This window comes from Mytilus edulis, chromosome 6, assembly GCF_963676685.1.
Source record: "Mytilus edulis chromosome 6, xbMytEdul2.2, whole genome shotgun sequence".
NCBI lineage: Eukaryota > Metazoa > Mollusca > Bivalvia > Mytilida > Mytilidae > Mytilus > Mytilus edulis.
The window spans coordinates 87308432-87330390 of NC_092349.1; the positions used below are offsets into that span (position 1 = coordinate 87308432).

Consider the following 21959-nt stretch of genomic DNA (forward strand, 5'->3'; position numbering starts at 1 on the left):
TGCTGTTGATGTAGTTATCATTGTTACAACCACGTTAAAACAATATCTATACTATTAAACGAGAAGACCTCATTTTGGGTGTCGCTTCTCTTCTTTCCACAATAAATTAATCATCATGCCTCTGTGTCCTATTGGTTCAGTGCATAATCGCATTTGTCATCCGTTCATATGATTATTCAGATTGAGTTATTTTGGGTGAAAAACGAGAAAAAAGACGTCCAGATATGTTATTAACTCTATGAAAAAGACGCGATTTAAACAATAACAGCACTCCAGAATATGTATGATCCGCGACACAATATAATATATACAAAACGAGAAACAGAAAACACATATGAACTACAACAACCACATGAACAACAGGCTCCTGAATAATCCAGGACAGGTGCATACAAAATATACACAATTAAGTATCTTGTAAAATCTGCATGCACGTCGGACAGTGTTAAGTTTTCGTGGTCAAATCCATATCGCCTATATTTTAAGCAGTAGGTGCACTATATTTGGTGTATTCAACTTACAGGTATCATCTGACTTGGACCCCATTTCTATAGTTCATTATAAGGGGTGTACTTTATCAATAATTTGGTTTATATGATGCTAATAAGATGAAAATTGCCGTTTAAAAAATGTCATCTGACCTTGACCTTATTTTCATGGTTCATTGGTCAAAGTCCAATTTTTGTCATGTCACTGAGTTTGTTTCAGAGATGCTTTAAGCAATTGTTCTACTAGATTTCAGGGAAAGGAATGATTTTGTACATACAAAAAAGATGTGGTGAGATTGCCAATGAGACCACAAGAGACCAAATGACACAGTTATTAACAACTATAGGTCACCGTACGGCCTTCAACAATGAGCAAAGACCATACCGCATAATCAGCTATAAAAAGCCCGAAATGATAAATGTAAAACAATTCAAACGAATCCACCCGCCCTTTAGAGTAGTCTAGTCTGATGAACAGAACGTTGTCTATATGTCGGACTAAACTACTTTCAAAAGTAACTACACTCAAAAGTAATGATTTCATGGTTCAGTTTGAAAGCAACTTAACCAAAGATATACACACAAGTCCGAATTGCTGTCAGTAAGATGTTTCAATATTATATCTATATTGAGATAATCAGCTTGCAACACGATGTAGATATTTGTTAATCACTTAAAACATGGATGGTGGACTCTTTCTGACCATCTAGGTATGTTGATTTTCTTTCTCATCGACGTCAGCAGCGGATCCAGTCATTTTCAAAAGATTGAAGGGGTCTCCAACCCAGGAGAAAAACATTCCAAATTTATATCTCCATTCAAATTCATGTTTGGTAAAAAGGGAGGTTCAAACACAGGACGTTCACCTCAGATCTCTTTTTCAGTTCAATTTAGTTTTCGTTATGGCTACTCGTCAGCCGTTAGCATTTCACATTTTTAATTTCTTGTCAAATACAACTTGGCCAATTCAAACTTAGGGAGATACCATTTGATTTTTATGGGCTAGGAGGAATTTTTTTGTCCTGCATTTTATTTAGTTGTAATCTCTGTTCTGCCTTTTTATTTTCCACTTTATTTGGTCCTGCCTTTTTTATATAAATTTATCCCGTTTTTTTGCCCAGTTGCTCATCCTGCCTTCTTTTTTACTAAACAATCCTGTCTTTTTTAAATAAATTTATCCCGTTTTTTTACCCAGTTGCTCATCCTGCCTTCTTTTTTACTAAACAATCCTGTCTTGCCTTTTTTATACTCAAATCCTTGTCCTGCAGGCTTTTTTTTAATTTCATCATAGCCCTCTCCCCCTCCCCCCCCCCAAAAAAAAAATCAAATGGTAGCCCCCTTAACTTGGACTCGGAACTTGGAATAAAAAGAAAACAATTAATATTACACCACCTTTTTAAAATCAAAATCCTAACCTCCTATAACAATGTAAAAGATATATTATATATAGGCCTGTTTCGTTTATTTCGTTGTATTTCGTTTCTTCATTTTCCATTTCGTTTCGTTTCGTTTCTTCATTGTTTAATTTCGTTTCGTTTCGTTATATTTCGTTGCGTTTCGTTGTATTTCGTTTCGTTTCGTTATATTTCGTTTCGTTTCGTTTCGATTCCGTTTCTCACTTTATAAGTACCCTCGTTCTTGAACCCTGGTTGGAAAGAAAATTATATTTTTAGAACCAGGGGAAGATCCGCCGTTCATTGGTTGTTATTTTAAAGTCGTAATTTGATTGGCTCACCGTTTCTTTTCATTGCGATCACGCGTGTACTAAATTATTTCGGTACCGTTGCACTTCCACTGGCAGTGCAGCATCACGAACGCTAGAGTTTAGCGACGACGTTCACAATAATTAAACAGAATAAATCAGCAAATGGACACAAAATAGAACAGTAGGGAATAACAAATTTAAGGCTGTAATTTTTATTTTATTTAAGCACACAATCAGATAGAAATTAAGACATGAAAGTCAAGTGTCAGCTCGTAAAAACGGCTGTTCCAATGCATAACGTCGTGACGTTGGAGTCCCTAGAAATGTCATGAAAAGGCTGAATTAATATTCATGTTATTAATCTTTATACTCTATTCATTGTACAGATGTATTGATATTTTAATAAAAACAACATTTATCAAATTAAATTATTACATTGTATTATACCTGTTAGAAACTGTTTAATCTTGAGTGTTTATTTAAAACAAATATCAAGGACTTTTGATTCTTTGTGGTGTGATTTTTGATTTTGCAGGGGGAAACTCAGATGCATTTATTGATTAAAAGATCTGTTCAACTGTGAAGAATTTCAAGCAGAACAACTTCACCAAGATGTTATTTAGCATTTCTAGTTGGAAGTCCTGATACAGCAATTTTAATTACAGACAGGAAGAGAAGTTTACTTATGATAATAACACAAAAATAAAAAATGAAAATTCAAGAAAACACTTTGTAATAATTTCATGAACTTTAGATGAACAGTTCATGAACTTCAAGTGGACAAACAATGTTCATGAATTAAATTACTGATGAACAGTTCATGAACACAGTAGTTCATGTGTTCATGAATGATTCATGAACTGGTATGGTTCATGGACAAATTCATGAATCATTCATAAAAAATTCATGAACTAGAACATGAACAGGACATGAACTACAAATGGACAAGCGTGTTTTTGTTCATGAACTTTAATGAAATTTGGTCGGGATTTTCTTTGGACTTTCTTAGGATTTCATTGGGATACCAATGGATTTCCACTGGAATCTCGGTGTAAAACCACAGCAGATTCCACTGTTTTTTCAGTGGAATCTGCTGTGGTTTTACACCGAGATTCCAATGGAAATCCATTGGTATCCCAATGAAATCTGCTGTGGTTTTACACCGAGATTCTAGTGGAAATCCATTGGTATCCCAATGAAATCCGAAGAAAGTCCAAAGAAAATCCTGACCAAATTTCCCAATGTGAATCCAGTGGAAATTGCAGTGGATTTCCACTGGAACTTCCACTGGAAATCCCAATTAAATTTTCAGTAGGGTGGTATTTAAAAATTCTGAAAAAAGTATAAACACAAAAATACTGAACTCATTCTAAAAGGAAAGTCCAAAATCAAAAGGCAAAATTAAAAGTCCAAACACATCAAACGAATGGATAACAATTGTCATATTCCTGACTTGGTACAGGCATTTTAATTTATACTTGTACAATTTTTCAGTACATATGCTTTTTAGATAGTACAACTTTTGTCTGGTGATTAAGGAATGTAATTTTAGTTTAGTACAATGTATATTTAATGCTAAATGTATACTTGACTTGTTCTCTTTTGTGTATAAGTTGTTTTTTTTAGATAGAACAACATTTGTCTGAATAGTTAAGGGATGCAATATTATTGTTTAATATTTCGAAATTTAACTAAAGGTTTTATTTAATGACAATGTAGCTAAAATCCTGTAGCTTAGTTGTGGAATAAAGAAATTGTTTTGTTTTGACTAGATTTACAATGCATGCATAATATTTAAGGATGTGTGTTGGATTATGATCTCAAGTAAATCTGTATCTATACTGATTCTTTGTATTACAAGTGTAATCAAGTGTGGTATGCTTAGCAAGCTAACACATGCAATCTTGATGTTTTTTGCAAGTTTTATCTGATGTTTGTTTTCACTTTTGTTTATCGTATATTTATTTTTTGATGAAAGAGCGTCTCAGCTGTTTATGTTTGTCTGATTAAATCCTCGTTTACCTAGTTTTGTGATTTCAATAGTTGTCTCCCATATCTAGGAATTTGAAAACAATGGTATTTACCACAGTTCTATTTTAAATTGCTTGTTATGGTTCAGAATGCTCGATTTGCTTAGTTATATAACAAGTTAACATTATTCTAAATAGTCAAATTGTAGTACCATTCCAGGTTACTTAACTTAAATATGAATGAAGTTATGATTAATAATATAAGATGTTATCTTACAACATTTTAAGTGTGATGACAATGTTTGTTTCCATTTTATAAGTATTTAAAACAATATGATAGATGTTTAAAAATGATTTTTAAGTAAAGATGAATATATCTTGCCAAAAAGGGACATTGTTTTACTGATGTTGAATATTTTGTAAATAGGAAATAGATATATTTAACAGGTGAATTTACTTCAATTGTTCAACTTTATTCATGATTATTTTGTATGTCTAATGTGAGCTGCAGATTTGAATCTCTGAATTTTGCTACAATGTGGTAATGGTCATCATTTTATTTTTTACATTTGATCTTTAAAATGTTTTTAACAAATAGACAATCAAATTGTTTTGTAGGAGAGAAATATTGCAAATAAAAATAATTTTGATATAACAGAAATTATTATGTTATGCAGAAAAAATGGATTAAAGTTTGAATGGCTGGGTTGGGTTGTGCAGGTTAAACAATGGAGAATGGTCTATACTGCACATTTAAATATACAGATATAAAAAATGTACAAAAATTAAAATCTTGAAAACAAATCCAAAATGGGAGGTGTGGAATTCCAAAGGTCTGGCTGGGTTTAAAACTAAACATAACTGCTTATAAATCACCTTGTTCCCATTTCAGGAAAAATGAGAAAACAATATCTAAATAATTTCTTAATAGCAGGTTCACAACTTTGATGAATGTGCCGGACCAATACATGTATCACCATCCTATAATTAGCTGACTTTGTCCAATCCAGCCAAAACATAGATAAATTCAAATAAGAATAATTCTTCACATGTTTGTTTATTTTTAAGTCTCTTAGTATATTTTCTCATGTGCATGTGTTTTAATGAAATAAAATAAAGGTACAAGTTGTGTTAGATATATATAACTGCAATACTGTAGAACATTTTTCGGTATACTTTTGTTTTTGTAGATCGGAAACAATATTAATATTTTTGTGTTATGATTTGTTTAGTTTTGGTTGTTTAAACTATTTCCATGTTGATAACTAGTACTGCTACTGTATTTCACATCACTGTTACTTTCAAAAAGCTAAAGAACAGTATTGGGGCAAAATGTTTATTATTTTTTATATACAAAACTTTTTATTATATTTTGTTATCTCTATATGATATTTAGAAAATAAACTTTGTCATATATTTGCACTTTATTTTACTTATTGCCTATATGTAATTACTATTCTAAAGCAGGAACAAACACAAATTGAAGGAAAATATTCTTTGACTTTTGTTATTGGCATTGCTCATTGTTAAAGGCTGTACGTTGACCTATAGTTGTTAGTTGTTGTGTCATTTGGTCTATTGTGGATAGTTGTCTCATTGGCATTCATGCCACATCTTCTTTTTATATTTCTTATTTTTATCCAACCTTAACATAATTTTTACCCAAGGAGAGCAAGTTTGTGTTCACCAATAGATTATTTTATGATGTCTGTTTACCCTTCAGTGTCAACTGTTGCGAGGAGAATATATATCACTATTTTACTTTACCCCTGTCACCCTAGATACTTCCTATAGAAGCATCATTTAGGTTTCTCTTATTTTATAGTTAATATTCACTGGCATAGGTGTTAAACTATATATTCAATATTTCAAAAATCAGAATTCAGTTACTTTCTCATTGTGATATTTAAATAATCTTCTTTTGAAATGTTCTTGAAGTATAAATTTCATATTTTAAATATTAGCCCGGTCAGATTAATCACTACAATTCAGGAAAATCTGTGCACAAACTGTTGGTTTTCTCATTTGCTGTTTGGTATGCACAAAGGCTTCATGTTGAACATATTTTGACTTTAAAATATAATAGTTGACTTTTACAAATTGTGACTTGGACAGAGAGTTTACTCATTGACACTCATTACCACATCTTACTTTATCTATATTTGTAGAAGTTTCTGAAGTCATAAATTTAAAAATAGCTCTACAATGCAATCAGCTGTATGGAAAACATCTGACAGAAAAAAACCATTTGAATTTGACAATTTAATCTGAATCCATCTCTACATCTGGTGCACTAGGTTCAACAGTTTGTAAACATTCGTCAGCAAATTCCAGGAATAAAGGTTCATGCATGAATTTCTCCATTTGTTTGGCAGGGTTCGTTGATTTGGCTAAATCTTGTAATATTGTTCGTAAATGTGGGTTCTCCAACATCTGTCTCAAGGGCACAGAGTGCTCTACAAAATAAGATGAAAAATATTTTTAGATACTGTGTATAAAGATTGTAAAAGTCTTTCATATCATGCATATACATTTTGCATTGATATTTTTTTTGTAATATTGATATAAAGCAGATAAGTTGAAGACAGAATCCAAAACTAAAAAGTCTAAAGTTAACATTTTGTGTACAAGTTGCTGTTTTCCCTGTTTTAAAGATGAGCAATCTTGAGTGAACTACTCTGAAAAAAAAATCTTACATTGTTCACAGTTCATTTGTGCATATGTACACAGATATGAGAAATATTGTGAACTATATTTCAGTGTGTATAGTCGTAATTGTGACAATGGTGACTGATACCAACATATGTGAGTTGGCTTTAAAAGTGTATTTTTTTAACTGGTGGAGCCCTTAAAAATGAACTACTTTAAAGTTGTATGAAATCTTTTGACTACCTTCTAGAATGATAGAAAATAAATGTAATCTTTTTTTCAGAATGACAACGAAATCACTGAACTAATTCAATTTACATCAATAGTTTACACCACATAATAATAATCAAAGTACAATACCTAATTCTTCCAATTTTTCTACTGAAACTCTATCTTCTGTTTGTTCATTTGCTAAAAAAAATAAAAGTATTTCTATAGATTTGATAATATTTCAACAAGTTCAAATGGTAAATCCATGTATACAAATAAATGAAGTAATATGAAAAATACATTGGGACATATTTGCTATACTATCACATCACTTATTCACTCACTAATATTTAAAACATATTATGTAAAAGTAGTACATGTACTACGCTAACAAAAATAGTCCTTTTGATGTCTGATGTTGATGAACTTACATGAATGTAATTTTTGGATTGGGAAAAAAAATATTTTGATCATTTTGAGCCTATATTAAATTGTGCATACTGTTTGCGGAAAATGAATTTCATTTATGTTTTTGTGAAGTCATATTAATTATTGCAATATAAGTTGCAATATGACACAATATTATTACAAATTGACAAACGAGTAAGATAAAGCAAAACAAAAGACTTCTGATAAATGTTTCTCTCTCTTTAGGTGCCACATCACATTTACTCCCATATTTAGAGCAAATGTAAAAGTATTCCTACTCAGACAAAAACAGTTTTTTGGTGTCGCTGTTAACTTAAAAACTAGTGTATGAATTTACATGAATGTATCTTTTTCTGATTTTATATTTATATTTTGATCCTTTCAAACCCATGTTTGCATGGTAGATGTGCTATTAAATAGTATGCTAGTTAATATAGTTTCAGTAAACCAACATGCTATATTTAGTAGAAGGGGACTTCCAGAACATCATGTGTAACTACAAAATCAAAGTACTGAATACCTAATTCTTCCAACTTTTCAACGGAAACTCTTTCTTCTGTCTGTTCAACTGTAAAAATATAGAAAAGCATTGTATAATTTTCGAAAATGATGTCAAAAGGTTAATGCATGTATACAAATAAAAGAAAGTCATAAGGTATGTTGAAACTTCTTTGCATAATAGTTCACAGTTTAATTTCTAATTGGTGTTATCATTTAATTGAGAGCAACACCCTTTTGGAAACACAACTTAAAAGATGTTGTTTGAATTTCAATTTTGTAAAAATCAAAGCAAACTAAAATAAAAATCTAACACACATTTTTATATCAAGCCCTTTCAAGAGACTAAAAAATAATTCTGAAAATAAAGTTTAAAGGTTAATAATTAACTCAAAGCTAAAGTTTCCATGATAATAATATAATTACTACCTGAATGAATAACATTGGCGTCTTCTTCACTCTTCTTTGCTTGTTCTGTCTTTTCTCTGGCGTCTTTGCAAGCTTCTGTGAATAACAATGAAATTGTAATTGATTTTTTGATTGTTGGTGTTTTAACGCCACTTCTAAGCACCACATTTAGACTATTTCGTGGCAGCCAGTTTTTATTGGTGGAGGAGGCCAGAGTACCCCGAGAAAACCACAGACCTTTGAAAGGAAAACTGACTATCCTAGTCAACCAAGATTGGAGTCAAGTGAACCTGCATGAGCGGGGTTTGAACTTACAACCTCAGTGTTGACTGGCTAGTGATTACAGTAGTAACTACTTAGACCACACAGCCACTGAGGCATCTTAATGAGATTGTTTATACCAGTACTGGTATTAGTATTTTCAATAATTTTTTTGTGAACAACAATGAAATTGTGTATACCAATACTTGTATTTTCAATAATGTGTTTGTGAACAACAATGAAATTGTGTATACAAGTTCTTGTATTTTCAATAATGTTGTAACAATTTAAGGCTATTTGCATGATTTGTGTACACTTCCACTCCTGTTTTGAAGTACCATACATTTGTTTAAGAATATACATGAAGGAGTTATTGGTTTGAAAATGGTACCTTGAGCCCTTAAAAATTACCTAAAATTACCTAAAGAGAGGGATTTTCTTTAAAAATGAATATAAGATAGAGGATAGGAGGATAGGAAGGTGATTGTTTTAATCTATATTGCAAATTTAATTTAGTAGAAGCTGGCATATACATGATATATCAGATTCTCTATTATTCCTGAAAATTGTATGCAAATGGTGATAACATGTCTTGGATAGCTTTGTTTAAAACATTTTTTTGAATCTCGTACAAAATAACAAAATAATCTAATATTTGAAATCCGAAATAGAGTTCAAGCATTACTTTTTGAAATGTTTAAAAAAAAAAAAAAAACACAAATGCTTTGTCATTGGCCTAGTGATGCTTATAGATGCAGGCAAAATCTAATTATCAGTAAGCTTTTCAATGTTTCTAAACAAGAAAATGCTAGAATGCTAAGTACTTTCAAATTAATCATGACAATACAGGGGCGGATCCAGCCATTTTAAAAAGGGGGGGTTCATAACCCAGGACAAAGGGGGGGGGGTTCCAACTACATGTCCCCATTCAAATGCATTGATCGTCAAAAAAAAAGGGAGGGTTCCAACCCCCGGAACCCCCCCTTTGGATCCGCGCCTGCAATATAGTACAGAATGAGTTTGAAACTGTTAGAATTATACTAAAAAAATTTAACCATTATAACTAAAAACTGAATATCAATTAAAAAATATTAAGTTCTGATATCTTTAACAACATGGTTAACAACCTACCACTATGGCAGGAATGAGTAAGATTTGGAAAAAAATTGTCTGCCATCAAAATGATAATAATACTGAAAGTGATGTTAACCATTGACATGATCAATGAATCTATTACTCCATTATGTATTTTTAACAAGTGTTTGGTCTACAACGACCTAAACAGTATATATTATTCAATTCAAATAAAAATTGCAAGATGTACAATATGTCATATCAATCATCCCAGAAAATTCTGGTGTTTTATTCCTACCTTTGTGTTTTTTGTAACATAGCAATGAGCAACTGAAAAATAAAACAGAAACAAAATAGTTATGTAATCAGATCTAGACAACCATGCACAAGTATATTTCTCTTTAATCATATGTCTTGAAACAGTTTACGACAATGTAGTTTACGAGAATGCAGTCCATTGTAGTCCAATTGGTTCTCAATACATAAATTATACTTATAATTAAAATAACTATTGGTTATACCTTTACAATTAAGGTTAGGAAGGGAGTCTACTTTAATTTTATACCACAGGAATGATTAAATCTTTATATTTTAATTTCTGGTGGATAGTTGTCTCTTTAACAATCATACTTTTATAATGCAAGTAAATATAACATGTATAACATTGCAAACCAGATAAAACCATCATCTGGTTCATAAAAAAATTAAGGTTCATTAACATACATGTGGATACTGTCAGATGGCATGCAGAGCGTCTTAGTTTAACACACATTGACACAGATGTAACTTTGTTAAAATAAAAAACTGGAAAATCCCCCCTTTTTTAATGACTAAAACCCCTTAACTCGGAAACATAAAATCTAAAATTTATAAAAAAACTAAATAGAGCTCACATCAATAGATATAAACAATTAACCAAAGTTTTATGCAAATTGGTTAAAGTGCTTTTGACAATATATTTGAGTTAATGTCTGACATGTTGACGACGGACGGACAGAGGAATACCATAAAACATCCTGTAAATGGCCGTATAAAAACAAATCAGAAAACATTATTTTGTAGGATTGCTTGTTTATTTGTTATTCATTTTTTTACATTGACATGATTGATAGGTTTCAACTTTTTTGACACTATCACCATGATCACGGAAAATGTTAAGATAAATGCAAGATTTTACTCCCTGGGTTACCAAATTCATGTTCATTATATATATGCTCCTTTGGCTTCATAGTTCATAAGTTTCTATACCATGTATACACAATGTAGATTGCAAATTTGTCAATGAATGTGTTCAAAGTTTTATTCAATGTAAAACAATGTGACACAAAATACAGTTATGGCCGCTGAGGAGTTGATTCATAAAATAAATTTTCAGTGGCGTAGCTTGCATGTATGCTCAGATGCTCAAGCATCCACATCATTTTGATAAAAAAAATTTAAAAAAATTTTTAAAAAAATGTGTTCGTAGGAGTTAAACTCGTATGTATCCAAATGTAACAAGAATGGAAATATGAGGATAACGTCCAATCATTTCTAAATCAGTATGCGCGGTCTTTTATGTATGATCAATTAGTTTATGTAAACAAGATGTATCAATCGACTTTCTGACTTTTTTGGTGAAAAGTCTATGTCGTCAGCTACGGCAAGCCCAGACAGAGGATGATGACAGGCAGATCCGCGGAGATGTCTGATCTGAAATTGGGCCAAGCGGAGAGGTGGCTTCTACATCTGACGTAGCAACGTTACTAACAACTAAACCACCATTTATATCCTGATATCGTTTCCTCTGACATAAAAGACGACGTAATAAAAACGTGAATTTGTAATAGTGTGTGATCATTCATGGGCTTATAATACCCCGCGTTTCCATCTAGATACAAATAATGATTTTTCAATAAAAGAAGAGCTAATGCTCCCCATATTGCATTTTTTATCTATCCAAGAAGCAAGGCCAATAACTAAAAGTAATATCTAAAGATAAATAAAAGCTTCAGAGCAAATGCGATGGGATTTCCATTATAATTTTTATTTCAAAGGAGGTTAACCGGTTAAAAATATTTGATCAGGACTTATTTTTGATAGTGTCAAAGACATTGCTGATGATTTAAGTTTCATAAACATCTGGCAAGAATTATACACATGCGAGTGCCAACAAAACCGAACAGACGGAGGGACGGACGCCCGATATTTCCATGTCCCCTGCAACGCGTTAAGCGAAAGAGTAATCACTATGTTCCGAAGTTCCGGCATATACAGATGTGCCGCTGTAATGGGTCCGTTTTTGAGATGTCAAATATAAGATTTGGTGGAAACTTTTACATCAAATATTTATCATGTTTATGAATTGAATGATGGTAGTTTTGAGAAAACAATAAAATTATGTTGGCAATATATGAATGGGTGGGTATTTTGAAATTACATAAAAAATCTAACAAGTGTCGGATTCTGGGGGAGTACACGTGCAAATAGGAAGTGTCCGAAAAAAATATATAATTTTCTGCATAAAAAGATCTTCAAAATTTTTTCGCCTCGCTACGCTCGGCGACAGTTTGGCATCCACATCATTTCAACCCTGGCTACGCTACTGATTTTGGTTGACAATTTTGGATAATTACCAACTCAAAGGGCCATAACTGTTTTGTCATGTTTATTATTCCGAACAAACAATTAAAAGTAATTAAAATATTGTAATAGATTGTCAAAACACCTACAGTACAACCCATGACATCCTCTTAGTAATGTCCACCCTCCTGCATGGTCAACATTCAATGGTGAACATTTATTGGGGTATTCAATTTTGAGATGTTGGCCATTTATTGGGGGTCATAAAACATAACATAGGTAGATTTTTTATCTTATTATGTTACCTGTTAAAATCAATCAGGGTTGAAGTTTTCAGCTGGTATGTTTCATTTATATTTACCTGTACAGGTAACTCAGGTTTCTTTTAAAATTGACATTTCAACTTTTTTGGAAAATGTAGAATAAAATATTATTTTAGTCTGTAATTTTTTATTATTATTTTTTGTCTTTAATTTATATAATTTTTTTATTTTTCTAATTGTTTTTTTTTCATTTTTGGATGTGTTTTTTTTATTTCTTTTTTGTTTCTTATTCTTTTAATTTCTTCTTGGTAAGAATCTTGAGTAGAAATGGCAAAACGTGAAAGATAAAGTTATTGACTAGCATTTGAGATAAACAGACTTTTAATAATTGTTTTTAGTGAAAGCTAGGTTAATGTACATGATGTACATTGATGCAATTGGTTTTTTTTTGTATTAATAAATGAATTATTACTATTATCAATAACTAATAATCATGCAAATGATTTTTATTTAAAATGAAAGTAATTAAACAAGTCAGTTTCATAACAAACTAAGATGATCAATATCAATCCTTTTACAATAAATTTTGATAATATCTAATATTATTCAGGAAAACTGCAAGTATCATAATATATGGTTTAGGAAAAAATAATTTTGTTATATCTAAGTATTTTCAAATCTCAAAACAAGAGTTGTGCACAAACCATCACTGAATTTAGACTTATTTTCCAAATGCCCACCATCATCAAATTTTGATAGATGTTCATTAAAAATGCTAATCATGATGAAAATGTTCTTATATCTGAATAAAGTGAATCTTATGAAAAGAAATTATTTTAAGAAATCTTCTTGAAAATTATTAAATATGTTATCTTCAGTTTGGTTAATTTCTGTCCAAATCTGTCTCCAGAAAATATTAAGTGCACTTCTAAAGATGGTGACACTTTTATGGTCTATTAATTAAATCATAATTTTGTTCTGTGTATTATATTGTTGTAAGTGCTGGACTGGCATGATACCTTTTCTTGGTATACATCTGAAAAGAATATTTCACTCAACCTAGGCCTTTAGAATAATTTAAATAAAGTTAATAATTGTAGGGACTTGAATGAATTTAGTCTTCAAAAGTCCTTAATAAAAAATTATTTAAAGAAAAATCTATGAATAAAAACTTATGATAAAAACTGTAAACTAGATTTTGTCAATAGGTAGAAAATTGTTGGTCATAAATTTGGAAATAGAAAATAGTGGACAATATATAATTCCTAGAAAGGATAGAATATATGTAAACTGTACCACTTGTTGGTCAATGTAGAACAGTCCTTTGTCGATTGTAAAATTAACAAAACAGCTTTAGATCATTTGTAGATAATCTATTTCAATTTGGAAATTATTTACCTTCTTATAAAAATGTCTCTTACCCAAGAACAAAAAGTAAAAGAAATGCTTAACCTCTAAATTATGGATCATGTTTAAAATATCATATGACAATAAAAATATTATCAAATTTTGTTGTAATGAGTATTTCTAATATTTATGTTTTATTTGATAGAGAAATAATGAATTGCCTAAATTTTTTTTAACACAAGTCTTCAGACAATTATAAACATATATATGTTAAACAATGTTGAATGCAGATCAGTCTATCTACAATAATAAACCATTTTGATTTTAGAAAATTAATTTGAGAAACACCTTTTCAATAGAAAAAGTTAGGCATTGTAAATGTTTGCAGTTGAAAATGATATTCATTTATTCTTCACTTACCAAAAAATAGACTTAATACATTTAAAATAAAAATAACTTAAATTGATTAAAAAATATTTAAAAGGTATTATATGAAAACCAATAGTAATGAAACAATTAGTTTTTATTAAGCAATTTGTTCAACTAATTTTATTATTTCATTTTATTTTTGAATTTCCTGTCATAATCACAGTTATTAAATTTGACAAACACATATTTTTTACCTGAGACACTGTCACATGACCTGTAAGTTATATAATTTTAACACTTCAATGCATACAAAATTTCCCTTTATCCTTGACTAGTTTTTGAGTAATACCTTGTGTATTAAAAAAGCAACAGGGGGTATGATGATGGACATCTAGGGCCACCATGGTCAACATATTTTTTATGGCCACCATTAATAAGATAAAGTCACAGGTAGTACTGTACATTAGAAATTTGTTTTGTGTACATTAACATTTTTGTAGATACTCTCATCTGTAAAATGTAGATGGCCCTGAAAAGGGCTGTTTATAAGAGATATTGTCAACACTAGATGAATATTCAAGCCTTGTTTGATCTCGATTCTTCGTTACTCGAAGGGCTTCTCACCTGGCTGTTGCCATATTTGTTTTTGTTTATCAGACATTAAGTGACGTCATACTTTATATTTGGGAGTTAACACTTGCTCAATGAGGTACTAAAAGGGTTATTCACCTACAATGCAGGAATAATGGTCAATGGAGGCTTCAATTTGTTTGGTTTAATTAGCGACCCTGCCAATTTTTGGAAAACTATGAAACATAATTCTGTATTAGCCTATCAAATAATTACCATATAATTCAAGGTATAATATTAATCATAAACAACAACTATAAATAAATGGCCTTACTATTTCAGAAGGCAAGCTGGACATTTATATTTGGATTCATTTTCTGTGCAAACTTCACACACTTGCTTTTTTGTCATCTGAAAATATCAAGAAAAACATTTAGCTTCATTCATTTGGGTTCAACATACATGACATATCAAATAAAACAATGTAAAATAGTTCAAAGTTTTCTATTGTTATGTTTATAAACATGATTAAAGAAAATGTGTGTGTGTGTAGTTGGAAGTCAGATGGATTTAAAACAGTGTCTGCATATATTATTCTTTTACTTATCTTAATTATGTTAATTGTGAAAATAACTTTGATATTATTTTATTTACCCTATACATGTATATATACAATCCATTATAAACAGTCAGGGGACTTACAATGTATTTAAATGAGTGATTTTCTAAATCACTGATTAAAATCACAAATCACTGATTCAAGTAACATTATTTCCATAAAGGTTGAAAGTAAGAGTTGTCTTTCTTTAATAATAACCTATTTAAGTAGTACAAAATAATCACTAGAAGAAGTGATTTAATTTTACTGTAGCTTTAAATATAGAATACTAATGATCCAGGGACTAATTATGTTTCTAAACTTATCAGAACCAACATCTGTGTTGTCTAGGATGACCAGGTCATTTCAGGTGATGACCTTGTACTGAATCTAGAATAATGACATAAAAACCACTTGTTTAAGTATCATACCTCAATTTCCTTCCCAAAAATCACTTCTTTAAGTATCATTATTTTAATAACCCCCTAATATCAACACCCTTCGAACAGTAATATTTTTATCGCGAACAGTAGAATTTTATTACATAATCTGAAAGATAAAACTTTGAACTTTACAGGAAAAATACTCCCACTGCTGTGAAAAATCTGTTAAGAAAGTATCAGTTCATTATGTAAAGCCATTATTATCGCATTTTTCAACTAAAATAGAATTTGCAGCTAAATGATAAGATCAAAGGCATAAACCATTATACTTAAAAGAAGCAAAAAATTCATTTTTTTTCAATTTTACTAATGAAAAGATATTTTTTAAACCTATGTGTTTAAAATTTTGGTAAAACTTATTTGGACTAAGTCCGAGTTTGTTATAGTCTGATTTTGTTATCGACCGATTTTGTTTTAGTCCGAGTTATCCAGCAGCGCTCACCCTCTCCTTTGACCAATCTGAAACGCCTGAAACCACAGGCACTTATACGTTGATAGTGGGTCTTCCAATGGATAGAAACAAGTGCCTGTGCCTAAAACAGGGGCTTTGATTTTTGTGTTGTTCAACTTGTTGATTTTTTTCTTCTTTTTTTTTTGATGGACCTCTATATATCAAAATATGCATTGGCTATTTTAACATTTTAGATATTTGTATTTGGCTTTGCATACAAGACGTTCATTTAAATTTATGCGACCTACTATACAATTTTGTCAACAATTCTTTTTATAAACAAATCACACGTGAAGTTGTGGTGAAGTGTGGCTTTCAGGTCTGTAACTTCGAACATTATATACTATAGGAGTACATAGTATCGACAGCTTCTATTTTTGTCTATTTCAAAAACTACTTTCTGAATTCATTTTTGGAATTAATTATGTAGAAATTTATTTATGCATACAGATACGGAATTCATAATTTTTTTTTATAGCAGATTGACACTTTACTGCATAATATTTGATATGCTATGTACCAATAATTTTTTTATACACTTTTTATTAACCTTGAGCCGCCCAAAAATAATGACTATATTTTGTAAAATTATCCTATAAATTTCTCTTTAATTAACCATAAAAATATTTTTTATGATGTTGCAGTTGAGTTACAAAATATTTTGTATGTGGGAAATTTTCTTTCACATGGGAATTTCCGGTTGAAATGGCAAAACACAAAATCTCTGTATTTCGTAATTAAAACATTCAATACGTCGCAAAACACAATGCCTTCCGGTAGACAATTGGAGTCTGTAACAGTTTTAATCCCCAGAACTTTAGATCAGAGAATATTGCTAACAAAATGTGAAACAGGAGGGTTATGGTTACCAACTTGTCAAAGAAATGAGGAAGAAACATTACACACAGTGGCACAGAATCTCTTACGAAAGGTGACGTCGATTAGTTCAAAATACAAGATATGTCAGTCTTAATTAATTATGCTTTTTAGTCGTGAATGATTCAGAAGAGTGTTATTTCTTTGGTTAGGTTCAGTCCAACTTTAATTGATCAGATCAGATCCGAGTCCAAGTAAATATCAGATTATGACGTCTTCAAAGGCTAATATGAGGCAGGCATTACATGTAAATGGGGATGAAGTTAAATTTTTTTTTTGTAACTTAAATATTTGTTAAAAAAAAGAAACGGAAATACCGTAAAGTTTCCGATTTTGGTTCTGTTGTTAGGGATTTTACTTGTGACGTTATTTAAGTTATGACGTCATTTTCAATGAAAACAAAGAAACACAATGCATCAGGTAACATTTATTCATACCAAAGACAAAGAATGATTAGAAATGAAATATTGGTATTGTGTTCCTTCAGTTCCAATATTTTACTAGACTAACCAAAGTCTCACGACAACAAGACCGGAAAAAGGAAGTAGAGTTATGTGTTCTGCGCAGATCCTGAAATTAAAAAACACGACAAAAAAGATTTGAACGATTTTGAGTTCATTAGTACAATGAAAAATTCGGGAAATTTTCCCCGATTTTTTTTTTTTTTTTTTTTTATTGACTTTTCTACTGTAATAGGGGACTTCGTCCCCATATTATATTATTTTTCTTTGATGCCTTGCATCAAAATATTTGGACAGTTTTTACAGTGACCCATCGAATCTGGCATTTTAAATTCACAACTTTTAACTACATGAACTAAGTCATGTAAGTGTATTTATTAGCCATTGTATTTATTTATGAATGTAAGTGTGACATTTAGAGATAATTCAATAATGGAATCCATGACAAATCGCCCCACACCTAATCACACTACTTTTTTACCAACTTTCTGAAAAATCTCCCCACTTATGAAAAAGGATTGAAAATAGGTTGGATAATTTGCTCCATTTATCATGTTTATGTAAAGTTTTACTTGAAAAATCCCTCTTAAAATATGGGGTCTGTCAACTCGCCCAACTTTTGCAACATAGATTAATCCTGATGAATTTAGTAATGCCAATTGCAACTCGCCCCACTTGATGCAAAAGATGCATTCCTGTTGTATATTTAGTCCCTGTCATCATGGTCATACCTGTCCAAATCATAAACATGATAAATAAAATCAATACCTATGAAAACCTTAGATTAACATGTTTTTCCCGTTTGAATGGTTTTACACTAGTCATTTAGGGGCCCTTTATCGCTCTTGGTTTGGTGTGAGCAAAAGCTCCATGTTGACGACCGTACTTTGACGATAATGGTTTTTGTCGATAAAGCAAGACCTACAGTACGCCCAGAGAGTATGTAATCGCGAACTCTAATCACCGATTTCCGAGTGTAGCGGTGTGACACCGCGAATCACGGATTATACTCCCAATTTCCTCCAAAGATTCTCTCCCAACACCGCGTGGCTGTTTATTGGTTTATTGCCCATCGGATGTACTGAAAATTAATGACGCGTGACAACATCATCGGATTAGCCAGATTTATTACCTTTGTACATTTAATCGATCTTGATTGCACCTGAGTGCTTTAAAATACGTTATTTATTAAAATGTCCTTTCATTGTCAGATAAAAGTGACATTTTAATTTAAAATAAGATAATTATTCTGGTATGTATATGCCCATGTCATTGTCATATGACATACAACGTACAAACGTATAAAAATACGATTAAAACACTTATTCTGTATTTTCATTATAGTCCGATCAGGTCATAATTTTGTTTTTTCAACAAAGACGATTTTACCACAATTAGAACCTTTTATGACCTACTCAGTGAGCAATATTCGGTTCATTAATAGTTCAATATTATATAATTAATATTAACTGGCTTAAAACAAAATGATGTTTTTTACGGTAATATGTCCAATCTAAATTAAACCCAAGAGTTAATTATCGGATCAGCAAGTGAACTCTGTTACTTTCAATTTATTTTGAAATGTAAAATATTATGTTTCACTACCTCTGTAGATTACCGACTTGAAATATTTGAATTTAAAAAAGAAACTGTAAAGTGACAAATAGTTTTGTATGCAATGTGGCAGCCCTATATTCATAAATACTGAGATACATTCGCCGCCCAGACACAACACAATTATCACAACCTTTAAATATTTAATTATATGGAGAAAGTTTTTGTTTATCCGTTATGATCTGTTATTGATCTTGAATTATTTAAAATAAAATTGGATTGGCGCAATCCGTATTTTACAGCTCGTTAAAAGTCCTCGGCGAAATATAAAAAGAAGTATTTCAACAATTATAAAATAGAATATTTAAATGAAATTATATCGTGTTCTACAAGAAAGAAATATGTAAAAAAAAATGTGGATCGGATTTTTACGATCGGCAAAATTTCACAAAGGATCTCTACCAATGCCCATCAGGAACTGAACGACATGCATCCTGTTTTCATCTACCATTAATATATAGTGTTGACTATGGACGTATAACTATAAATAATGTCCGGTTTTATGTCCTCTGTTGATTGAGAAACGTAAAAATAAACGGCTGATGTTGGTTAATTCAGAAAAGGAATACAATTTAGAATCCGGTTAATCAATTGTAAAAGTACCTTCTAGAGCCTCAGTCTTAACGCACACAAATTTATGTCAATCATTAGAAAGCAAGTTTAAACCTTGAATGAATTTTCCCACGGTTATCCAGAAAGGTCACCTGAGTTTACTGTTACATTATACTATTTCCCGCCAAATAAAAATCTCGTGGACAAAATTGATGTCACTATTTTTAGCATTCAATAATGTGAGCAAAGTCAAGTTCAAGTTCAACTACGCACTGTTGATCACTGAGATGCGTATCGTCTTCCCACGGCAATTAATTGCTTTAAAAATATTTAAAGATCACTGTTCTAAATACAACACAAAAGTTTACATTCATTGTGCGTAAATGAATATTATGCAACGACGAGTTGTTGCAGCTATAGAAGTATTCCTGTTGTAGCCGAAATGTATTATTTATCCTAAAGTAATGCTAACAAATCGTGCCCGTAGACTTATTAAGCATAAGGAATGGTGAAAAGTATTTTCTTTTTTTCTTGCATATACAAGTTTTAAGACACGTAATTTTCTTTCTTTCTCACATTTTATACCTTCAGCGTTAATTTCCGTTTATTTTCACGCAAGTATGTCTCTTTTCGTAAGTTATATAAATTACCGATAAAAAAAACCGGAGGTCATAATCAAGTATAGAATTTTTTTTATAAAACTTTAATGCAGTTGGAAGCATTTAATAACAACAACCTTTTGCTTTTTAAAACTTTTATTTTGTAATTGTAAAATGGAAATGGCGTAGACTTATTAGCATAACAGATAGTGAATAATATTTTCTTTTTTACTTGTATAAAAAAACTTTGAGACGTGTCACTTTTCTTTAAACTACCCTAATTTATTCAGCGTTAGTCTCCGTTTATTGTTACACAATTATATCTCTTTTAGTAAATTAAATATTTATTTACTGATAAAGAACGGAAGTCAAAATCAAATATAGTTGTTTTTAAAAATTGATTTAGATGTACAGAGTAATTAAAAGAATTAACAACAACGTTTTTATTTTTATTTTAATCTTTCATTTGTTTCAAGCAATCAGATATAAACTGATAATCAATAGACAGGAAATACAATTGTTTAATTACATTTAGAAATCTCGCATACCTTGACTGTGGCGTGCCGGCATAGATCAGAAGGATTAGGGCAATTAATTACCTGGTGTGACACCGCATCACTCCAGACTGGGAGAGATGTCGCTAATACAATAAACAAAAGGTAAAGGATTTACGCGGAAGTCGGAGGGAATACTCCCAAATTTCTCCGAGAATTTAGGGAGTGATGTCGGAGTTTCCTGGTGTCACACCAGGAAAAAACTTGGTGTATGGAGTTTGGGAATACAAACTCTCTGGGCGTACTGTAGTGATCCTACATTCCTTCTTCGGCGTCATTGTCATCGTCGTCCACAAATATTCCCTCTTTGGTTAAAGTTTTTGTAATTTTAATAACTTTCTTAAACTATTCTGGATTTCTACCAAAAAGTGGGGCGAGTTGGTTAACCAGTTCAGGGCGACTATTTTATAAATGGGGTGATCATGAGTTGGTGAAAAAGTGGGTCGATTTACCAGTGGGGCAATTTGTCCTGCTTCCCAATAATGACATCATTATTCCAAAATTAGAAAGTTCTCTCGTCATGTCTTTTGATCATGTTGATGTCAATGCTACCTGCATGACCTACATGCCATGTGACATACAAAATGTAATAGAAAAAGACCATGTATGATGAAATTCTCATTATAAAGAATGATTAATAAGTGATTGAAGTTTAACCTTAATATTACCTATAGCCATGTTGTTAGCATTGCCAGAAAGAGTATGCTAAAAATATTGTAAAATATAAATTTTTGTATTACAGATAACAGGCCAGGATGTGGGAATAAAGGAGGTAGTGAAAACAAACTTTCTTCACTTTGTTAACGCTCCAACTGCAGTAAACCTGATATATTTGGCTACGCCTATCAAAGAAATATCCACGGTAATTTTGACACTTTTTTTTAACTCAACTGGACCATAGGCCCAAAATGACATGTGACTTACTGTCATCAATTTAGGGTCCATAATTCATCCAGCCTTAGATAACTTACATTTTAGTCATCTTCTCTGCAACTACTTGGTCACTTT

The 21959-nt window shown here is 31.0% G+C and overlaps 2 protein-coding genes across 4 annotated transcripts in view; one reads left to right on the forward strand and one right to left on the reverse strand.

Moving 5' to 3' along the window:
- Positions 1–6410: 6410 nt before the first annotated feature.
- LOC139528785 (zinc finger HIT domain-containing protein 3-like) lies at positions 6411–16648 on the reverse strand. 2 transcript variants are annotated; one of them, XM_071324986.1, is made up of 7 exons: positions 16544–16648; positions 15138–15214; positions 9991–10022; positions 8379–8453; positions 7972–8019; positions 7173–7220; positions 6411–6619 (listed from the first exon to the last, which is right to left on the reverse strand). In XM_071324986.1, the coding sequence occupies exons 2-7, from the start codon at positions 15212–15214 to the stop codon at positions 6426–6428; spliced, it is 474 nt and encodes a 157-aa protein (XP_071181087.1). In that variant the 5' UTR covers positions 16544–16648; the 3' UTR covers positions 6411–6425. The 2 variants fall into 2 exon arrangements, with proteins under 2 accessions (XP_071181087.1, XP_071181086.1); XM_071324985.1 differs by having other exon boundaries at positions 7173–7223; positions 16544–16647.
- Positions 16649–16970: 322 nt separating this feature from the next.
- Positions 16971–21959, forward strand: part of LOC139528786 (uncharacterized) — a 29024-nt gene continuing 24035 nt past the window's right edge. The window contains exons 1-2 of one of the 2 annotated variants that reach the window (XM_071324988.1): positions 16971–17226; positions 21694–21813. In XM_071324988.1, the coding sequence (XP_071181089.1) occupies positions 17062–17226; positions 21694–21813 (285 nt within the window). In that variant the 5' untranslated portion in view covers positions 16971–17061. The remainder of the gene's footprint in view (positions 17227–21693; positions 21814–21959) is intronic. The other variant, XM_071324989.1, reaches the window with a different exon arrangement.

What these genes read in the sequence shown, in the direction of transcription:
- LOC139528785 (XM_071324985.1), bottom strand. Translation starts at nt 15,214, where the DNA reads ATGACAAAAAAGCAAGTGTGTGAAGTTTGCACAGAAAATGAATCCAAA. An exon ending in CCAGCTTGCCTTCTGAAATA is followed by an intron (nt 10,023 to 15,137) that starts GTAAGGCCATTT and finishes TTTATTTTTCAG; the next exon opens with TTGCTCATTGCTATGTTACA. An exon ending in TGAAAAGTTGGAAGAATTAG is followed by an intron (nt 7,224 to 7,971) that starts GTATTCAGTACT and finishes TATTTTTTTTAG; the next exon opens with CAAATGAACAAACAGAAGAT.